The following is a 17,092-nucleotide window of genomic DNA, read 5'->3' as shown; positions in this document are numbered from 1 at the left end:
TCCTTTGAAAAGTGAAAAGCAACAAAAAAAAAAAAAAAAAAAAAAGGATTATAAGCGCTAGCGCCCTAAAAGCAAAAATCAACATTTTTTCCGCCCTTTTTTCTTTACTAATTCTTTTTGCCGCCCTTCTTCTGCCGCCGCACCTTCGCTTTTGCCGCCCCCTGCTTTTACCCCGGGGGCTGGCGCCTCCAAAGCCCCCCCCCCAAATACGCGCATGCCTGAAGAAAAGGACTTTATTATACCTATATAGGCCTACTATAAACGCTTCTTGAGTGCACTTCACTCTAATTTCACACTATTCATTTTTCTGAATAGAATTCTTACTCATTTATTTTTGATCCCGAAGATATATTAATGCTTATTTTGAACCGACAATCTTATCAAAATGAATAGTTTCCTTTCATTTTAACAAGTAACTATAAATTGAAAAGATCTCCAACTCATTTATATTTGACAAGATTACCCATTTCAATTTTTTTTTTAAAGGGTGCTGTTATATCCCCTGCTCGGAGAAGACAAACTATTCAAATTTCATCTTTTGGTCATTTTTGATAAGAAACCTATTCAGTTTTGACAAGATCATTTTTTTTAAATGACATGCGATATGATTCGACAAGGCAATCTTATTAAATTTTACGAGTTTCTTGTCATTTTGATAAAATTTTACCCCCCCCCCCCCATCTGGGCCTGCTAAAAATTGCTTACAGCCCGTTGGCCTGCCCAAAAATCTTTGACCCCTTTGCACATCTTTTTGGTTCCCAAGTTACAAACGTATAGATATGCGAGCGTAGCAGGAAGAAATTTTGCATATGAACGTTTCTGTAGTGTTTTCCTGTAAAGCATTTAATAGTGTTATAAAAGGTGCCCAGTAAATGTGTGCCAAAAATTACTTGCCCACCCTGGCCTGCCCAAAATTGCTTCCCCTAATCCCCTTCATCTTCAAGTGCCCCGATGATTTTGAGAGAAAGCGAGGAGTCATCGGAGCCCAGCAAGCTCAACTCATTAAACAACCCAAAAAACTGGCAGCTAGCTTATAAATAATTTATGTACTATAGACCGGGACTATAGACCTATTACGTCTATGATGCTTTAAACATGTTTAGGTTCAGAGCAGTTCTTCTGGGATGGGGTGAACCAAACTTGCCTGGTTATCAAATTAATCAGTCAGACAAGGTTATCTCTGAATTTGACAGGTGATAATTGATGCAATCACATTAAAACATCAATTAGGCCTAGCACCTGCTTCTCTGCTTGACCAGTGTCCACCGTTCAATTATAACGGTGACTAGACTGTACTGCTATTTATTACCGTATTTGGTAGACAGACCTTAGGCCCTATACATAATCTGCCTCATATAAAACTCACAATGTTGTACAATATAAATTATAAATTTTCTCATTGTCAAGTTTAAAAGTTCAACCCTTTTTTTTGGCTGTTTTGCATTTTGGTTAGGGCGCCCTCTGTTACGTACCGTTTAAAAAAATGATAAACGCCCTCTGTTGACGAAAAAATATATCGACCCGGAAGTAAAAAACGAAAATACCCGGATGTTATCCAGCGTGCGTATTTTTTCATTAGCGCATTTGCACAGCTCAGAAAATCTGCGTCAATCATGTCAGAACAGGTAAGAAAATTAAAGAAAAAAACCCGTTATTCCGTTCTTGATTGTGAATAAATTACATATTACAATGCTGTGACTTTTCCTCCATTTAATTATGACTGTATTGTACTCATCAATAACCGTAATGACATAAATAAAGGAAGGATACGATAGTCGCGGGAACAAAACTTTGAATAAATTTCATAATTGCTTTGTGTCTGTGGCTTCCTTCACAGGCTTCAAATTCCGACTCAAAGGCCGACAGCAATGCTGCTGAAAACCAGGGAGGAGGACAAGGGAGTGAATATATTAAATTGAAAGTTAAAGATCAGGTAAGTTACATTTCTCTGAGAATTTGCTGTATGATCATTGTTGTGATTTAAAGAAGGGGAGTGAAAACTGAGTTTTGATTGGATGTCAATCAGAAGGTCATACGAATTCCGGTCAGACACTTGCCATGCATGCATGCTTGCCCTCATGATCACACAGGTTTATAATCAATTAAGCTGTACATAATTCCACTGATCTTATTCTTTTTGTGTATTTTTGATCATGTTGATTATTAATAGTTAAAAAGTCAAAGATAAAAATATTGTTTTAAAATTAAAATGAATTGAAGCATCCATAATCATAATTGTTTTGTTGGGCTATAAAAAAAATCAATCATCATGATTTATTTCATTTGGTTGAAGTTTGACTGCTTACTGTTTGACTGCAAGAACATCATGATAAAGTTACATTTTGGCAGACATTGACATTCATCATTCATGATTAAGTTATTGATGAGTATTTAAAAGATAATTTACAATACAAGTTATTGATTATAATAATGAAATAATTAAAAAGTTAAAAAACAATAAGTACCGTGGCGTAATTAAAACAATTGAAATATAAATATGAACTGTATCATAGTGTATGACAAAATACTGTATTTTCTGTCAGGGCGTGCAATTTTTTGAAAGCGAGCATAAATTTATTAAAGCAAATTTTCAGTGAAAAAAGCTTAAAAATCAGTGCAAAAATGGCTTTAGAACTTGAATGAATATGTCTCGCTTTCTATTGTCCGGGGGATGATTTGTGCATTTCAAGCAAGGTGTGATTTACTGAAGTTAAAAAGGCCTATATTTGACCAAGTTTCCAATTCTATAAGAGGGCACATCCCCCCTCAGACACCCCCTGTGTCACGCCATGCGATGAAGCTTTGCAGCCATCCAAAATGGTGGACTTGGTGGTGGCAAAAAGTGTGCCCTCCGTTTCCCAAATCCTTGATCATCTGCCACTGTTCCATCACTTCCATGCAATTTAGATTGTGATGGCCAGCACCCAGCAATGATGCAATCATGCAAATTTACTCGCGCGATATGGCATGGAAAAATTGCACTTGGTCACTTGTTCATTGAAAAAAAATAATAAGGGGGGTCTTTTTTTTTTATTAAAGGGGACCATCTGTTACACTACACTAATGGTATAATGATGTTCATGAACTAACATAAAAATGCAACATATACTATCGATACATTTACAATTCATCAATCGGATTCGGAGTAAGATTATTGTTATTATAAAAAAAAATTGAAAACAAGGGTGAAAATAGGTGGGAGATGGGAGTCATTTGGGCCCAGAAACTCTGAAATGGCCCCTGGTTCCATCTCAATTTAAGTTGTCCAGAGGACATTTAATCACAAAACCAGCCCCCTGGATATTGAACCAAAAATATCAAATTCAAAGCAAATAGCGAGTTACTTACAGGGTTCCCACGTTCCTTGAAAGTCCTTGAGGGTCCTTGAATTTGAAAACACCTTTTCAAGGCCCTGTAAGTCTTGGAAATTTGCACAAGATCCTTGAAAGTCCTTGAAAATTGGAATTTTACCTAAAGTATAATTTTGACCAGATTTGGGGAGTGGAGAGGAGTTGTCACTTTCGTTAATATGTGACTTACAATTTTCAGCCAGTTAACACCAACCAAAAATACTGTACCGGTACCATAAATGAATTCCCACAACAGCAGCTTTCCATGTGTATGCAGGCATAGACAAAGGAACAACGATTCAAAGCAAGAAATGTCATAACATCATGGTCGATCGAAACGTCAACTTAAATGTTGATGGAAAGATTAGCTGAGAAGTTACCCCACATCCATGCTGGGACTAGTGGCAGCACCACAGTGGGAATGTAGAAAATTTCCCCACTCAGAAGAACTCTTTTCCCCAGTTTCCCCCAGTTTACCACAAAATTATGAAAATTTTCACCTTTTGCAACAATTTTGCGTAACATTTATTGATTTCTCCCCTAAAATCAGGCATGAGAATTATCAGTTTTAAAACTTAATCAGTTTAAGTCACAAATTTATTTACAGGGTTCACACGGCCCTTGAAAGTCCTTGAATTTGAAAACACCTTTTCAAGGCCTTGAAAGTCCTTGAAATTTGCACAAGGTCCTTCAAAGTCCTTGAAAATTGGAATTTTATCTTTAACTTAAGTATAATTTTGACCAAATCTGGAGAGTGGAGAGGAGCTGTCACTTCCGTTAATAATAATATGTGCCGCATGGAGAGCCGCATCATGATTTTTGTGTTGTGGTAAGTCCTTGAAAACCATGCTTTTGGTCCTTGAAAAGACCTTGAATTTTAAAAGGCTTCAAGGTGTGGGAACCCTTTAATTTGAGCCTGTTTTTTGGTACCGGGTACTTTTTGCCCAATTTCACACACACTTTCAGTTTTATTTAGGAAAAGTTAAGTCTTGTGCCTGTAAAATTTGCTTCCCCCTCCAATGCCCCCTAAAAATAATTCCTGGTGCTGTCACTGTCAGGGACGAATGTTTGTAGCACAGGTGATGAGCCGTTTGATAACCAAGGCTACTTACTGATGGATCAGAATTAAGCCTTACACACAATGTTTGAAACATTTGCAGTGTTATTTCAGGTGAACATAGAATGTACCAGATGAGCTGATTGGTTGATGACCAGGGAGTGATTGACCTTTGACCTCCCAATCAATGTTCCGAAGTTATAATGTGAATTGACAGTTGATTCTTGTATCTTAAAAACACAGGATAACAGTGAAGTGCATTTCAGAGTGAAGATGACCACACAAATGAAGAAACTGAAGGAATCGTATTGTAATAAATTGGTAAGACGAACAGCAATTTCTGACCCACTTTCTCAGGTTTAACCAACGCCTTTCTTGGTGTGTTTTTCTTTTCATTGGCAGGAGGGGAGCGAAGTGCACTTCCGAGTGAAGATGACCACCCAAATGAAGAAACTTAAGGAATCATATTGTAATAAATTGGTATGGCTCCAATTATTGTGCCGTGTGCACTACTAACTCATCCATTACTCATCAACTCAACGTCCATCGTAAAGACCAAAGTTTAAAATTTAAGCCTAGATCTTTTCACCCCTTGGGTTCCATTATCTGTCCGTTGGTATTGTTAGGTCTTACTTATCCACTTTTCAAATAAAATAAAATCGCTAATATCTGCTACACCGAAGAAGAGTAGATTGACGCCTTTGATGAGGTAGGTATTCATGACAATTTCCATTATTGGATCATCGCCATACATCTAAATCGGAGGTAAGTGTTATGGTGGTGGCTTTAAACAGGTAAGTTTTTGGCACAATATTCTTCTATAAAGTGGATGGTAAGTTGTAACCTTTTACATATTTTACAAGCACCAATACTGCCGTTTATTTTTGCAGACTTGAGAGTCAAAATATTTCCCTCCCAAATCTGTTAACTCTTATGCTTAATGCTATACTGCATTTTACTTCAGGCAGACTCGAATGAGAATATTTCCCACCCAAGTGAAATCAGTGTGGAGTCCAGGGTGTGAGAGTTCCTCTTTTCAGCTGATTTCCTTTTTTTTGGTCAAAATTTACACATATTCTTCTATTTTTAGCCCATATTTTCCCTTCCACCCAGGCAGAGTTGATTATTTTGTTGGCTGCTTCCTAACCGGATTTTATGCTATCCACACGCTTTGTTGTTTTCCAGTTTCTGCAGACAGTAAATTGAACCAGTGAAACAGTCAATTTCAGTCTGTATTGTTGACTTGCTGTTTTACTATTTTGTAGCTAGATAAAATATTCAACAGCAGGGTCAGAATTCAGCGAGTCACAAAATTCCTGTAAACAAATTTACATGAATCAAAGTTGATTCTCGCAAACTTTTGTCGTGTACACAGAAGTTGATTTGCAAGAATTTATTTTGCAAGAATCAAGATTGATTCTCGCACTGTAAAACAAAATTCTGACCCTGAAACAGTAATTACAGGTGAGTTCCAAAGCCTTGGCTAAGCGTGCATATAAGAATGGTTCTAATCTGTTCTTGATTTGCCCTTGTCACAGACTCACAGTGACATTTTATTCGTACATTTGTTGGTTTTGTTTTGATTTGACTTGCTGAAAAGATACTTGAGTCCATCTGTGAGCATAATCACAGACAGACTGGAAATGGGGTGCAAGGGTATGTTATCGATGTGGATTTCTGGCCCTTGGACTGCATGGTATCACTCAGATATCTCTCGCACATCTTTAAATTATTATGTTAACATGATATGCATAGGCTGGTAATCTTGGAGAAAAATTCGGGACACACTTGGCCTGTGCAATAGGTTGAAAGTTAGACCCTTGGAAGACATGTCCAGTGCTCTCCCAGCTGAACTACCCGGGCTGTCCTTGTACAAGTCTGAAGTCTGGTACTTATGTGGTGGGGGTAAAACTAAACAACACACACATACAATGTACATGTACACCCCCACACAATGTCAAGTACAATGATGCTTGACCATTAGCCTAGGACATATCAAAAAAGGTAGGTAAGGGGCTTCAGCATCTTACACTTGGAACATTCATACATTAATTCTTAACATCAAAATATACAAGGGAAGAAAGATCCATGCATTGCTCACCAGACCAGAATATTTTTAACTTCATTAAATTACCATGCATAGGGCATATCAGACTAGCAGTCACAGCGTGCACTAGTAATCAAACGATAGTAGTATTTTTGCAATCGCTACTAGTGTTCAGTCGTGACTAGTAGTGGCTAGCGACATAGTTGCCTTTAAGACAACTAGTTGCGATTTCACTCCAGGGCAAGCTGGTGAGCAATCGCTTGTACGATAAGCTGCAGAAGTTGCGTCACAAAAACCGCTATGCTCATTGTGATTGCCTAGTATGATATGGGCATCATCTTGATGAGAAATGTGTAGTGCCACATCAATAGGGTGAACTTGGTACTGTAACATGAGCATACTTCCTGTATAGTCGGTCACAAAGGATGCAGTCACAATGAAGCGTTCTTTTTTTTTTTGGAGGGACAACAAATTATGTTAAGCAGGAGGCGGCTTATGTTAACTAACAGCTACACTATGATATGGTGCTACACAAAATGTATGCCAATTTTCACAATCATGTTCATTGTTCATTCATAAGAAAATATATTGTACATACATTGCGATTCTACCAGAATAACAGTCATGAACCCTTGTTTAAAATATTTGAGAAGTCTCTTGGCTTTAACACTTGGATGTCCATACGGTATTCCTAGGTATCCGGTTACAATGTTTTACTAACACTGTTACTATTATCATTAAAATCTTGTTCAGTAAATAAGTTTACTTTGAGTGCAATATATCATAGAGCTATAAATTGAAAGTGAAATATTGTTCATTAGGCATCTTGCTATCAACAGAAAATAAATATCATACTCCACATAGTTTGAATATATAAATGTTTATATGCTTATAATTGGTTTTTTGATCAACATAAAAAGTACGGTAATTAAGATACAGTTATACTTACTAAAGTTGTGTTAGATGCGGTCTTGATCTTTGGTAATGGATGGGGTGGATGTTAAAAAGATTAAATTCAGTCTCAAATTTCTTGTTGCTGAAGCACTGTACAATAAAATTGGATCCGACCAATTTTCTTATCAGTCAATTATCGTTTCATAAATGCAAATTTTCTGATTATCAGGAATTTCTTGTAAAATAGGCCCATGTCCACAATAGATTCTGTTTGTAAGTTAAACATTGCATTGAAAAATGTCACTGTTCTAGCATTGTCTAATACTTTGTCTCGTTTGACTTAATAGGGTGTGCCAACAACTTCACGGAGGTTTCTCTTCGATGGTGAAAGGATAAGGGACGATCAAACACCGAAACAGGTGAGTTCATTCAACTATTCTCACATTTCTAGTCACATGAAACAAACTAGATACTAGAAATTTAAATTGAATGAACATGACTGTCAGCAGTGTGGTGATCTCCGCGTTCAATCCGTATATTACACGACGAATGCCCGCGTGTGCATTATGACGGAAGTCAATCCAACTATGCCAACTCATTGTATCCATGGTCGTGCGTTTGTGCTGTACATTGAAATATGAGATGTACGATGTATGTTGGAAGCTGTGTTCATTCAATTGAAATCCCCAAGACTCCGACACCGGACGATCTTCCCTTTCCGATTTAGATTAAGATACTTCTTGCATCACAGGATCGATGCAAGAAGTATCTTAATCAACATTAGGAGTCTACAAAACATTTCTGTTTTGGACATCGATCCTGAGATGCGGAAATGCAAGAAGGATCTTAATCAACATCGGAAAGGTAAGATCGCTCCGGTTAAGAGTCTACAAAACATTTCTGTTTTGGAGCACAGTAAAGGATCTCGACCTTCATATTTGATCAAAAGTTTTGAACTTCAGTCATAAATTTTACCAACACGGATGAACTTTCATAAGCTTGTAATTAATATTGCTACATTTGTTTTTTTGTCCTTCAGCTTGACATGGAAGATAACGACACAATTGAAGTATACCAAGAACAGACAGGAGGTCTCTGCTATTGACATTTGACCTCTTACCCCAGTTTAAACCTCTCATCTTTAAAAACACACCTAGTCCTATCACCATGGCCAACATTTTAGCAAAGAAGCTCAGACTTTTGATACTGTTAGCAGGTACCGTATAGTTTAAAGAAACGCCAACTGGAATGCCTCTCCATCGTGGTCGGTGTTTTTGCAAATCTCGTCGGTGGTACTCTGGACTGATTGACATTTAGAACATACGTGTACGCACACCTCGATCAACATATATCTGCTCTTGTGGATACGATAGTGTACATAATGTTATGAAAAGAGAGGCGTGAATAGAAAACAAGAATATGTTAAAGCAATGAGCGAAATTTCGTACTAAACGCTAGCTTTACGTATAATAACAGCAATAAGAGATCGGCCTGTGGTGGGTTTCATCATGGGAATTTGCTGTACAGAAATCGCCTATTGCTTTGAAATGTTTTCGTTGAGTGTTAAATATTTGGTGCATTGCTAGGGTGCGTACATTGTGAGACTACTCGTTGGGACAAACTCTATTATATATATAAGATCTGGGCCAGCAGCCCACCAAGTGTTACGTGTTACACCTTAATTCATATTTATAATGTGATTATAAACTGTCTGCAGCTTTGATGTATAATTAAACCCTCCAAAGAAAAAGAAACATATTTTTTTCATCCATTCCAAAGTTTGATGATGATGTTCTTTTTAAGGAAATCCTACCATTAATCTCGTTATCACATTGATATCAATTCATGGCGAATAAGTGACATTTGTTTGGATGAAAAACTGGTATCATTGTTATAATGGGTGCGTCATCATCATCAACAATTGTCGCAATCTCTACATCAAGGTCATAGCTCGTTAACCCCATTTAATTGTTGTGGATGTGGGTAAGCAAGAAATGCCGATGAGTGGATATTGAGACAAATATTGCGTAAACTGCTGATTCTGAAATTGTAGATGGTGTTAACTTTGTAACATGGGAAAACCCCTTCCGCAACATTTTATCCTAAGATTTTTTGTACAGAACCATCCCTATTGTAAAATTGTATCTATTTAATCCAACAGTATCATGTGGGTTTACTGGATCAGTAGCTCCTGTTTATAGCTCTTTTAACATATCCCAACAACAGTTAGGAGTAGTAACCGACCAGTAACCAGGCTTTTAGTCGCTCAGATATTTTGATGGCGTTTTTGGCATCATTTGATCTGTGTGTAATTCCCTGTGACTGGTATGTCGGCGTCTGACAGTTGAACTCAACTTGGTTGCCATTGCTTGTCTGATCCAGCACACAGTTGTTGAACAATGATTTTTAAAATCACTACCAGCAACTGACCACCTGGCAAGTTGTCTTTCAATCGCTACAACTCGTAGTACAGTACAACCTTCAGACGTGCTTTCCAGATACGGAAGTAGAGTCTATATATCTACCTCGAGTCACCGGTATTAACTTTGAAGTTCAGCGTGTTCTGCGTTAGCTCAGCGTTATTTGGTGCATATACATACTTTTACGCGAGCGATCAATATGCCGCATATGTACACGCAAAAAACCACACTAAGCCAACGCAGCACATGCTGAACTTCAAAGCGAGTGCTGGTGACTCGAGGTAGATATACAGACTTTAATTAGTTTAAAGCAACCACTTCATATAGATTGAATCATAGACAAATTAGAGTGTAGAAGAGCAGGGGCTAACGATCCAGTCATTTAGGTTAACGATGATCAGTGAAAATGGGGATATTTGTGGGTTTTTGTATTTGCATTTCTGTTCCATTTAACTGAGTGTCTGTTTAGTGTGATGGATGTTATCTGTAGCATAAGAAGTTTGTAGAAAAAAAAGAAGTAAGAAAAAATTCATGTTGTAAATATTGCCATTGTAATGTCCATTCTCGTAGAGTTTACTATCTTTTTGATTTCTTCTGTCCTGACCGGTTTCATATATTTTTTTGTTGCTAATCTCTAGCGTGTCAAAGGTCACCACATGTGTCAAAGGTCACCAAGTGTGTCGGTGAAGGTTAAAACCTCAAGAAACTCTTCACTCGTGCCCCAGCTCTGGTCAGAAACATCCTAAGATTTCTTATGCAAACGCTAACTTTTACTCTACACATTTAGCCTGTTTAAATCAATTAAAAAACACTCTATTGTGTTTGGTTTTCAGTTATTTTATCTAACATACACTTCCAGTTTTCTAATGCAGCTGCCTGCACAGGTACTCTGCTGCCAAGATACTTTGCTGACACTACTGTTTACAGTACCAAGGAGCACCAGTACAGTACCACTGCTTGTAGGTCCTGTGCTGTAGCTGTATTGGTACTGTATAGGTACTTTTTGTGTACCAGTCTGGTAACATACCTTGGCGATGGCGTACCTGTGCAGGCAGCCGCAATAGGAATTTTGTAGTATATGTTCAGAAGTATTGGCGTAAGAAATTGCAACCTCTCATGCCAAAGGAAGAATGTTTTCTGTACCAACTGTGAAGTACAGAATTGGGTGTGGCCTTGACACAAATCAAAAGCCCCATTCAATGATAAGCAGTGTCAAAATCGCTTTCACTTGATTTTTTTTGGTTGACAAAGCAGCCTACAGAAGTGTGTGTGTGTGTACGTTCTGGTTTGATATGAAGAATACGATTAGATTAGCGAACCAGATCCTGCCAAGTGTGTTAAACAGGTGAAAATTGGAGCAAACCAGTTTTGTTTTATGGATGCAAAGATTAATCTCTGCTACAGGTGCTTACTTGCTTTGACAATTCAATAAAACTAAATCTTGTGAATGTGTAAGAGACCAATAATTACATGCATGTACTTGTGCAGTTGTAATAAACTTATCATTGCCGTAGGTGTGTATGTATACAAGTAAGTTTGATATTTTGCCATGACTGCCCAAATTACTCCCATTTTGTGTAAGTTCCGGAGAACATCTCGAAGCACCCAGTTTTAAACATGTAGATTGTAGAATCGGAATTCATAGCAACCTCCGCTTGTAAATTCTAGTGTCATTGTACAGCATTTTTGTAATGAATTTTTTGAAAAAATTAACTTAAATTTTAAATTGTTCTTGTTACAATGGACAGAAGTTGCATTAGATGGAGTGGTCTATTCACTCCATGTTTTGTAACTTTCAAGTGTTCATAGTTTTGATTGAATGATGTTAGAGTTATGTACATCAATAACTGCACTATGTGATAGCCAATTTGGGTGTGATGATGTTGGGGGAAACGTGATGATGTCGGGGGGAATGCATGAACGTCATATAAAGTGGCAATGAAATTGACTTCACTTGCATTTTCCCAACAATGTGAAATTTAAGCTAGACTATAAAAAATGCAAACTTGTTTGCGTCATTGTCTTTATAATAAACCCCATGATCCACAAATTGCGCCAACATGTGCTAGATATTTTTTTGGCAGAATGTTGATGCACATGTAGTATGAAAAACTATAACATTGATAAATCCAATATATCGACTTTGGGTTTTGAGTTAAGTTTTTTTATATTTATCAGGGGCCATGCATCGTGAAATTGGGAAAATCATGAACAAATTTGTCAATTTATTTGTTACAGGCAATTTATCATTTTAGGGATAGCTTCAAATCCAGTTGCTACCACCGTCAGCACCCTGAAAGAACTGACAATTGGGCCTGGTTTGTGTTGTTTAGAACAAAAGATCAGTGTTTGTTTAACCGTCGGTTTTGCTAGGGTGCTGCCGGTCAACCAGTAGTTGGGATTTGACGTTATCTCTTACTGTACATACCTTAATTCAAGACGCATTTGTGGATTTAGTCCGTTGCTAATTTGTTTAAAGTTTTATCGTAAAATAATACTTGCTGATGGAATCGATTGAAGTTCATTTAACAAGTCAATTTAAAGATTTTCTCCTCAGTTCTTGTTGTAAAGTCATTGTACGGGAGCCGGGAGTGATGTTATCAAATGAGCAAATCAGTCTTGTATTCTGTATCTCACTCCTATGTAGAATTGGATTTTGTATACTGAAAGTGGGCCACATTTTTGAAAGCAAGGATTTTGGATTGATGGATATGCCCTATTTGACTGCTTGGTGCACAGAAAGGTTTGTTGCCAAGGTTAAACAAAGGTAGTGAACCTATCTGTGCTCCCAGCAGCCTTAGCAGTTGAGTTTTTGTGCTATAAGCAGTAAGTTATATTCTTCATCCAACCTGTTATCAAAGCTTGTTATGAAATAACAGCTATCATTTGAAATTGAGTGGTTATGTTTTTGTAGTCTGCATTCCATCTATTTCAAAAATCTTGATTCATTTCCACGTGATGTGTGGTCCCACTTAGCACCAGACACTTTTTATCCTAGGGTACTAAATGTTACATTATCAATCAAGTGATTTTTGAACAGGACATGTTTTGAATGTAATGTAAAAGTGATTTTTTTTGGTTTTGTTTTATTTTTAAAAAGCAAGATCATGTTGCAGATGGAACTGAGTGTTAAGATACTAAGTAGACTCTTCAAAAGAATATTTTCTCTATTTTCTTCCATCTGCCTATTATAGTGGGACCAGTGTTTAAAGATGTCAAGAGTTTGTGAGAGACTAGATGTGGATTGTAAAATGGCATTGGAAGTATCCATCCACATCAAATTTTTTTTATTCGGGAGGTCAGGTTGAGTCGTACATGTATGGTTTCATTTTTTTCTTGTGAAATATATGTTTGAGAATCAAAAATTTGTGTTGAGTGCTTTATTTTAGTTGTGGCTTTTTTCCCAGGGGCTTTGGTAATTGGTATTCTGCTAAAAAAGTTTATTTCAGTTGGTCCGGACATTGAATTGGTGTGTTTTACATAATTACATTACATCGCATATCATTTCAATGTCCAATTTTGTCAAGTTATGAGGTTACTTTCACACTTGCCATTTGTCCGCTTCAATGGCACATTTATATTTGTTCCAAAAAAGCACAAATCTGAATTTTACAGTGTTCTGGTTCATCAAGTTGCTGGAGAAAACAAAGGTGTGCAGCAACCCACCCCCAAAAGATAATAAATCATAATAAAAAGGACCAAAAATGACACAGGTCCACTTTTTTGGTTCACAAAGTCCAAGAAAGGGCAATTTTTAGTGAGTTTTGGTCCACTTTTTTCAAAAAATCTGAGCAAGTGCACTTTTCATTGAAAAAGATCCACTTTCTGGAAGTCCCACATCACCCAAAATATATCCTGTGTATGACCCCCTCCAAGTGCATGACATGAAATCAGGCTAAAGTTCTGACATTGTTTTTGCAACAGTCTTCCCTAGTATCCTCAATTCTGTCGTCATGCCACAAGTCTCAGTGGACTTGGGGGGGGGGTGCAATAATTTTGGTGGGTATGGAAAAGTACCATTACGCCCACCAAATATTAAAAATCTTCCCGAGCCTCAATGCCCTGCCAACACCGGTGTCCATCGATGTTGATGAAGAGGATATCTGAATTTTTGGGGCATAGATGAATCAGAAGCCCAGTTATCTTTCAGAGTCTGATAGAGGTTGTAAGCAGAGGTTTGGCACTTTTCCAGGTGTATAGTAGTCCAAGAATCCTAAAATGTCACTCTTCTGATTACAGCAGAATTTATTTCATCTGTGTATGAGGCTCCAAAAACACCACACACAAATTCCCATAGGGAAAGAGACATAATTTGCATGAAACCAAAATTCCTAAAAACAAAACTTGTCAAAAACATTTCAAAAACAGAATAGTTTGCAATACCATATTTCAGGTGTTTTGTTATCTAGTTTCTGGTATAGGTTACAGGACAGCAAAGGTCAATGCACTTTGACCTATTTTGCACATGTGATCTTTAACACCAAAGATATGACAAACTGAGAATTTTCAAATCTAAATTTGATAGCTAACAATAACCAATTCCAAAGTTCATAGAAGTGTAAAACTGGCAAAAACATCAGGAATAGGCCCACTTCACAATGCAAAAGTAGTCCGACGAGTAGGACCTGTTTTTAGTTACCAACTATACTCTAACTCTGATCGCTCAAGAAAGATTAACCACAAAAAACCACTAACCGCTCCACTCGAAAAGAGTTGTTTTTAGGAGGCACGGTCACTGGACTTTTGCGATTCGTCTTTCTTGCGCCATGTGAGATAGTGATCATAGTGTGAAATGTGTAGTCTGGCAACTTAGAAAAAAAAGGTCCTACTCGTCGGACTATGCAAAAGGTACACTGGAAATAATGAAAATCGGGCACAGAAGTATGTAAGGTTGGATGGCTCAAAAACCTACAAAAACTGCCCCATGAAATAGCAAAATTCACCTTTTTGGGGGGTTAAAAAGTCTGAAATTGAAACATTTTTTCATTTTCCATGCTCCGTAAAAAGGAACCAAATAAAATACTAGTGCAACTTTTTAATTTGCATCTTCCTTGGGTTTTTGAATCGTATCTATTTCTTGAATGATTTCAATGAATGGGGTCTAAAATTTGAGCCAAATATGCAGCTCTTGATTCCAATTATGACATATGATATCTGACTTTGTTTATGATATACGGGGAGAACATAACTGGCACCTTACTTCTTTTGCGCACTGTTTATTTGTTCCTTCAATTTTTGAAGGAAACATCTGTCTTAAAATAAAAATAAGCGAATTTTCATTCAATAAAGAGACAAGGTCACACTTTTCTTACTGTTTTTCATTCAAAATGTTTTATTCTACCATGTAATACAACTGGCTACAAGTAAGCCAAACACAGATAACAACATTGTCATGATTGAATACTTTAGTCATTGTATGTGGCACATAATAATCATTTACCTGATTAAGGATCTGTTCAAATCATTTACCTGATTAAGGGACTGTTCACAAACACTTGTTGGGGGGGGGCCTGATGCAAAAACATTTCAGGCCCCCTCCTATACTGATATCAAAAATTTCAGGGGCCCCCCTTTTTGACATGAAAATTATGGGTCAAAAGCATATAAACTCAATTTTCCCAGGAAAATTTGTGGTAATTTTTTTCAGGGCCCCACTTTGGAGGGTCAAAATTTTTCAGGGCCCTTTTTCCACCAGGACCCCCCTAACAAGTGTTTGTGAACAGTCCCTAACATGATGGCCCTCACAACATGGTAGTACCCACCTACTGAACGCGAGGTGAAATAGGTAAAGCATTGGGCTATTTTAGTTAGAATCCATACACCCCCTATTGAATACATGACCCCTATCTCCCACAGAGGGGGTGTAGATTTCAAATGAAGTTGCCCAATCAGGTAACCCCATTTGAAAATTCACACCCCGTGTGGAAGATTAAGGTCATGTCTTCCTTAGGGTATGGATTTCAACTGGAATGGCCCATTCTAGTAAGCATGGTAAGTGTCTATGCTCGCTGCTCAGAAACCGTATCTGGCAACTTTTTAGAGCCTTTTTTGAAATATGGCGGGCAAAAGGAGAGGCGTGCTTTGAGCGAGTAATCTTTGTATCCTTCTCAGCTGACAAAAGATTACTCACTTCATTCAAAGTACACCCTCTCCTTTTGTGCCCGCCATATTTCAAAAAGGCTTATTGGCATCATTTCTTAACCTCTTAGATGTTGTCCCATTGTCTCAGCTGTCTATGACCCAATATCCATCCCACGATGCACTGGTTCTGGAGATTACTTGCTCAGAGATGAGAGAACACAAAATTCTTGCCCTTAATTGGCTTTTGTGTTCTTTCTGTGAATACCCTTAAAAATGTGAAATACCCTTAATAGTGCATGATGGGTATTACCATCAGTCTACATATGACTTGAATTAAACTTGAAGCTGCTAAACTGAACTGATACTGAAAGTACTGTACTGATTATACATCGATATAACAAAACATTAGTGCAATAACGCCCTACCTGCAATAGCTGCCCTATGGACACCTTTCAATGTCCGTGTATTCTCTATTGTACGCATTTCAAATAATGACACCTGGCAGCTATTGCAGATAGGGCTTCTTTACACTAACCCGTCGATAAGCAACTGCAGTCTCACATTTGGCATGATTTCCATCTACAAACAGACATGTATCTTCCTCTGTTAATTTGTCCATAAATTATGTAAATGAAGTACAAAAGAGCGGCAGCACTAGCTCCGTTTTGCGGTCGAAGCGCAGACGCATTACGATCAGTGGCAACTGAGCCAGTTCTACAAGAGCGGTCAATAAAAAAATATCAACTGCTTATTAAAATTCTCAGTAAAGGCCAGGCTATATTGACTGCTCGGAGCCAGAAGAGGGAAGTGCAATAGCTGCTATGTGTAGATGAATACAATACACTGTGTGTAATTTGTCAAATGTTCACAGGTAATAGCTGCCCTGTAATAATTACACTTCCCCACTTCTGGCACTGAGCAGTTGATATTCCGACATTAAATGATTACTAGTAGCTATGTTCAGGGCTTTTTTTTCTTCTCCTCAACATTTTGTTTTCTGCGGAAAATGTCAATGGAAAATTAGCAGCTGCATCTGTTTTAATGTTATAGACCGCCCTTTAGAGATGGTATTTTTTACCATCACAAAAAATAAGCTAGCATTTGGTTTTGTACAACTTATGAATGAAATTCTTACCCTGCAAAGTGTGGAATAAACTATGGGCACTATTTCCTTTCTTAGAGCACCCTTGATTGGTTGATACATCATATAATCATCTGAATAACCAATCAAAATATAGCTTTT

General features: G+C 37.5%; 1 protein-coding gene across 2 annotated transcripts; it reads left to right on the top strand.

The window, feature by feature from the left end:
* The first annotated feature begins 1,494 nt into the window (after nt 1-1,494).
* LOC140144848 (small ubiquitin-related modifier 1-like) lies at nt 1,495-13,133 on the top strand. Of its 2 annotated transcripts, none has more exons than XM_072166653.1 (5): nt 1,495-1,625; nt 1,838-1,933; nt 4,810-4,887; nt 7,696-7,767; nt 8,388-13,133. In XM_072166653.1, the coding sequence occupies exons 1-5, from the start codon at nt 1,614-1,616 to the stop codon at nt 8,451-8,453; spliced, it is 324 nt and encodes a 107-aa protein (XP_072022754.1). In that variant the 5' UTR covers nt 1,495-1,613; the 3' UTR covers nt 8,454-13,133. The 2 variants fall into 2 exon arrangements, with proteins under 2 accessions (XP_072022754.1, XP_072022753.1); XM_072166652.1 differs by lacking the exon at nt 4,810-4,887 and adding an exon at nt 4,651-4,728.
* The last annotated feature ends 3,959 nt before the right edge of the window (nt 13,134-17,092 follow it).

The sequence above is a fragment of the Amphiura filiformis genome, unplaced genomic scaffold (genome assembly GCF_039555335.1).
Source record: "Amphiura filiformis unplaced genomic scaffold, Afil_fr2py scaffold_87, whole genome shotgun sequence".
NCBI classification, from domain to species: Eukaryota; Metazoa; Echinodermata; class Ophiuroidea; order Amphilepidida; family Amphiuridae; genus Amphiura; species Amphiura filiformis.
Note: the sequence above shows the minus strand (reverse complement) of the source record. Positions and strands in the feature narration are given on the sequence as shown.

What these genes read in the sequence shown, in the direction of transcription:
- LOC140144848 (XM_072166653.1), top strand. An exon ending in AATTGAAAGTTAAAGATCAG is followed by an intron (nt 1,934 to 4,809) that starts GTAAGTTACATT and finishes TTTCATTGGCAG; the next exon opens with GAGGGGAGCGAAGTGCACTT. An exon ending in AATCATATTGTAATAAATTG is followed by an intron (nt 4,888 to 7,695) that starts GTATGGCTCCAA and finishes TTGACTTAATAG; the next exon opens with GGTGTGCCAACAACTTCACG.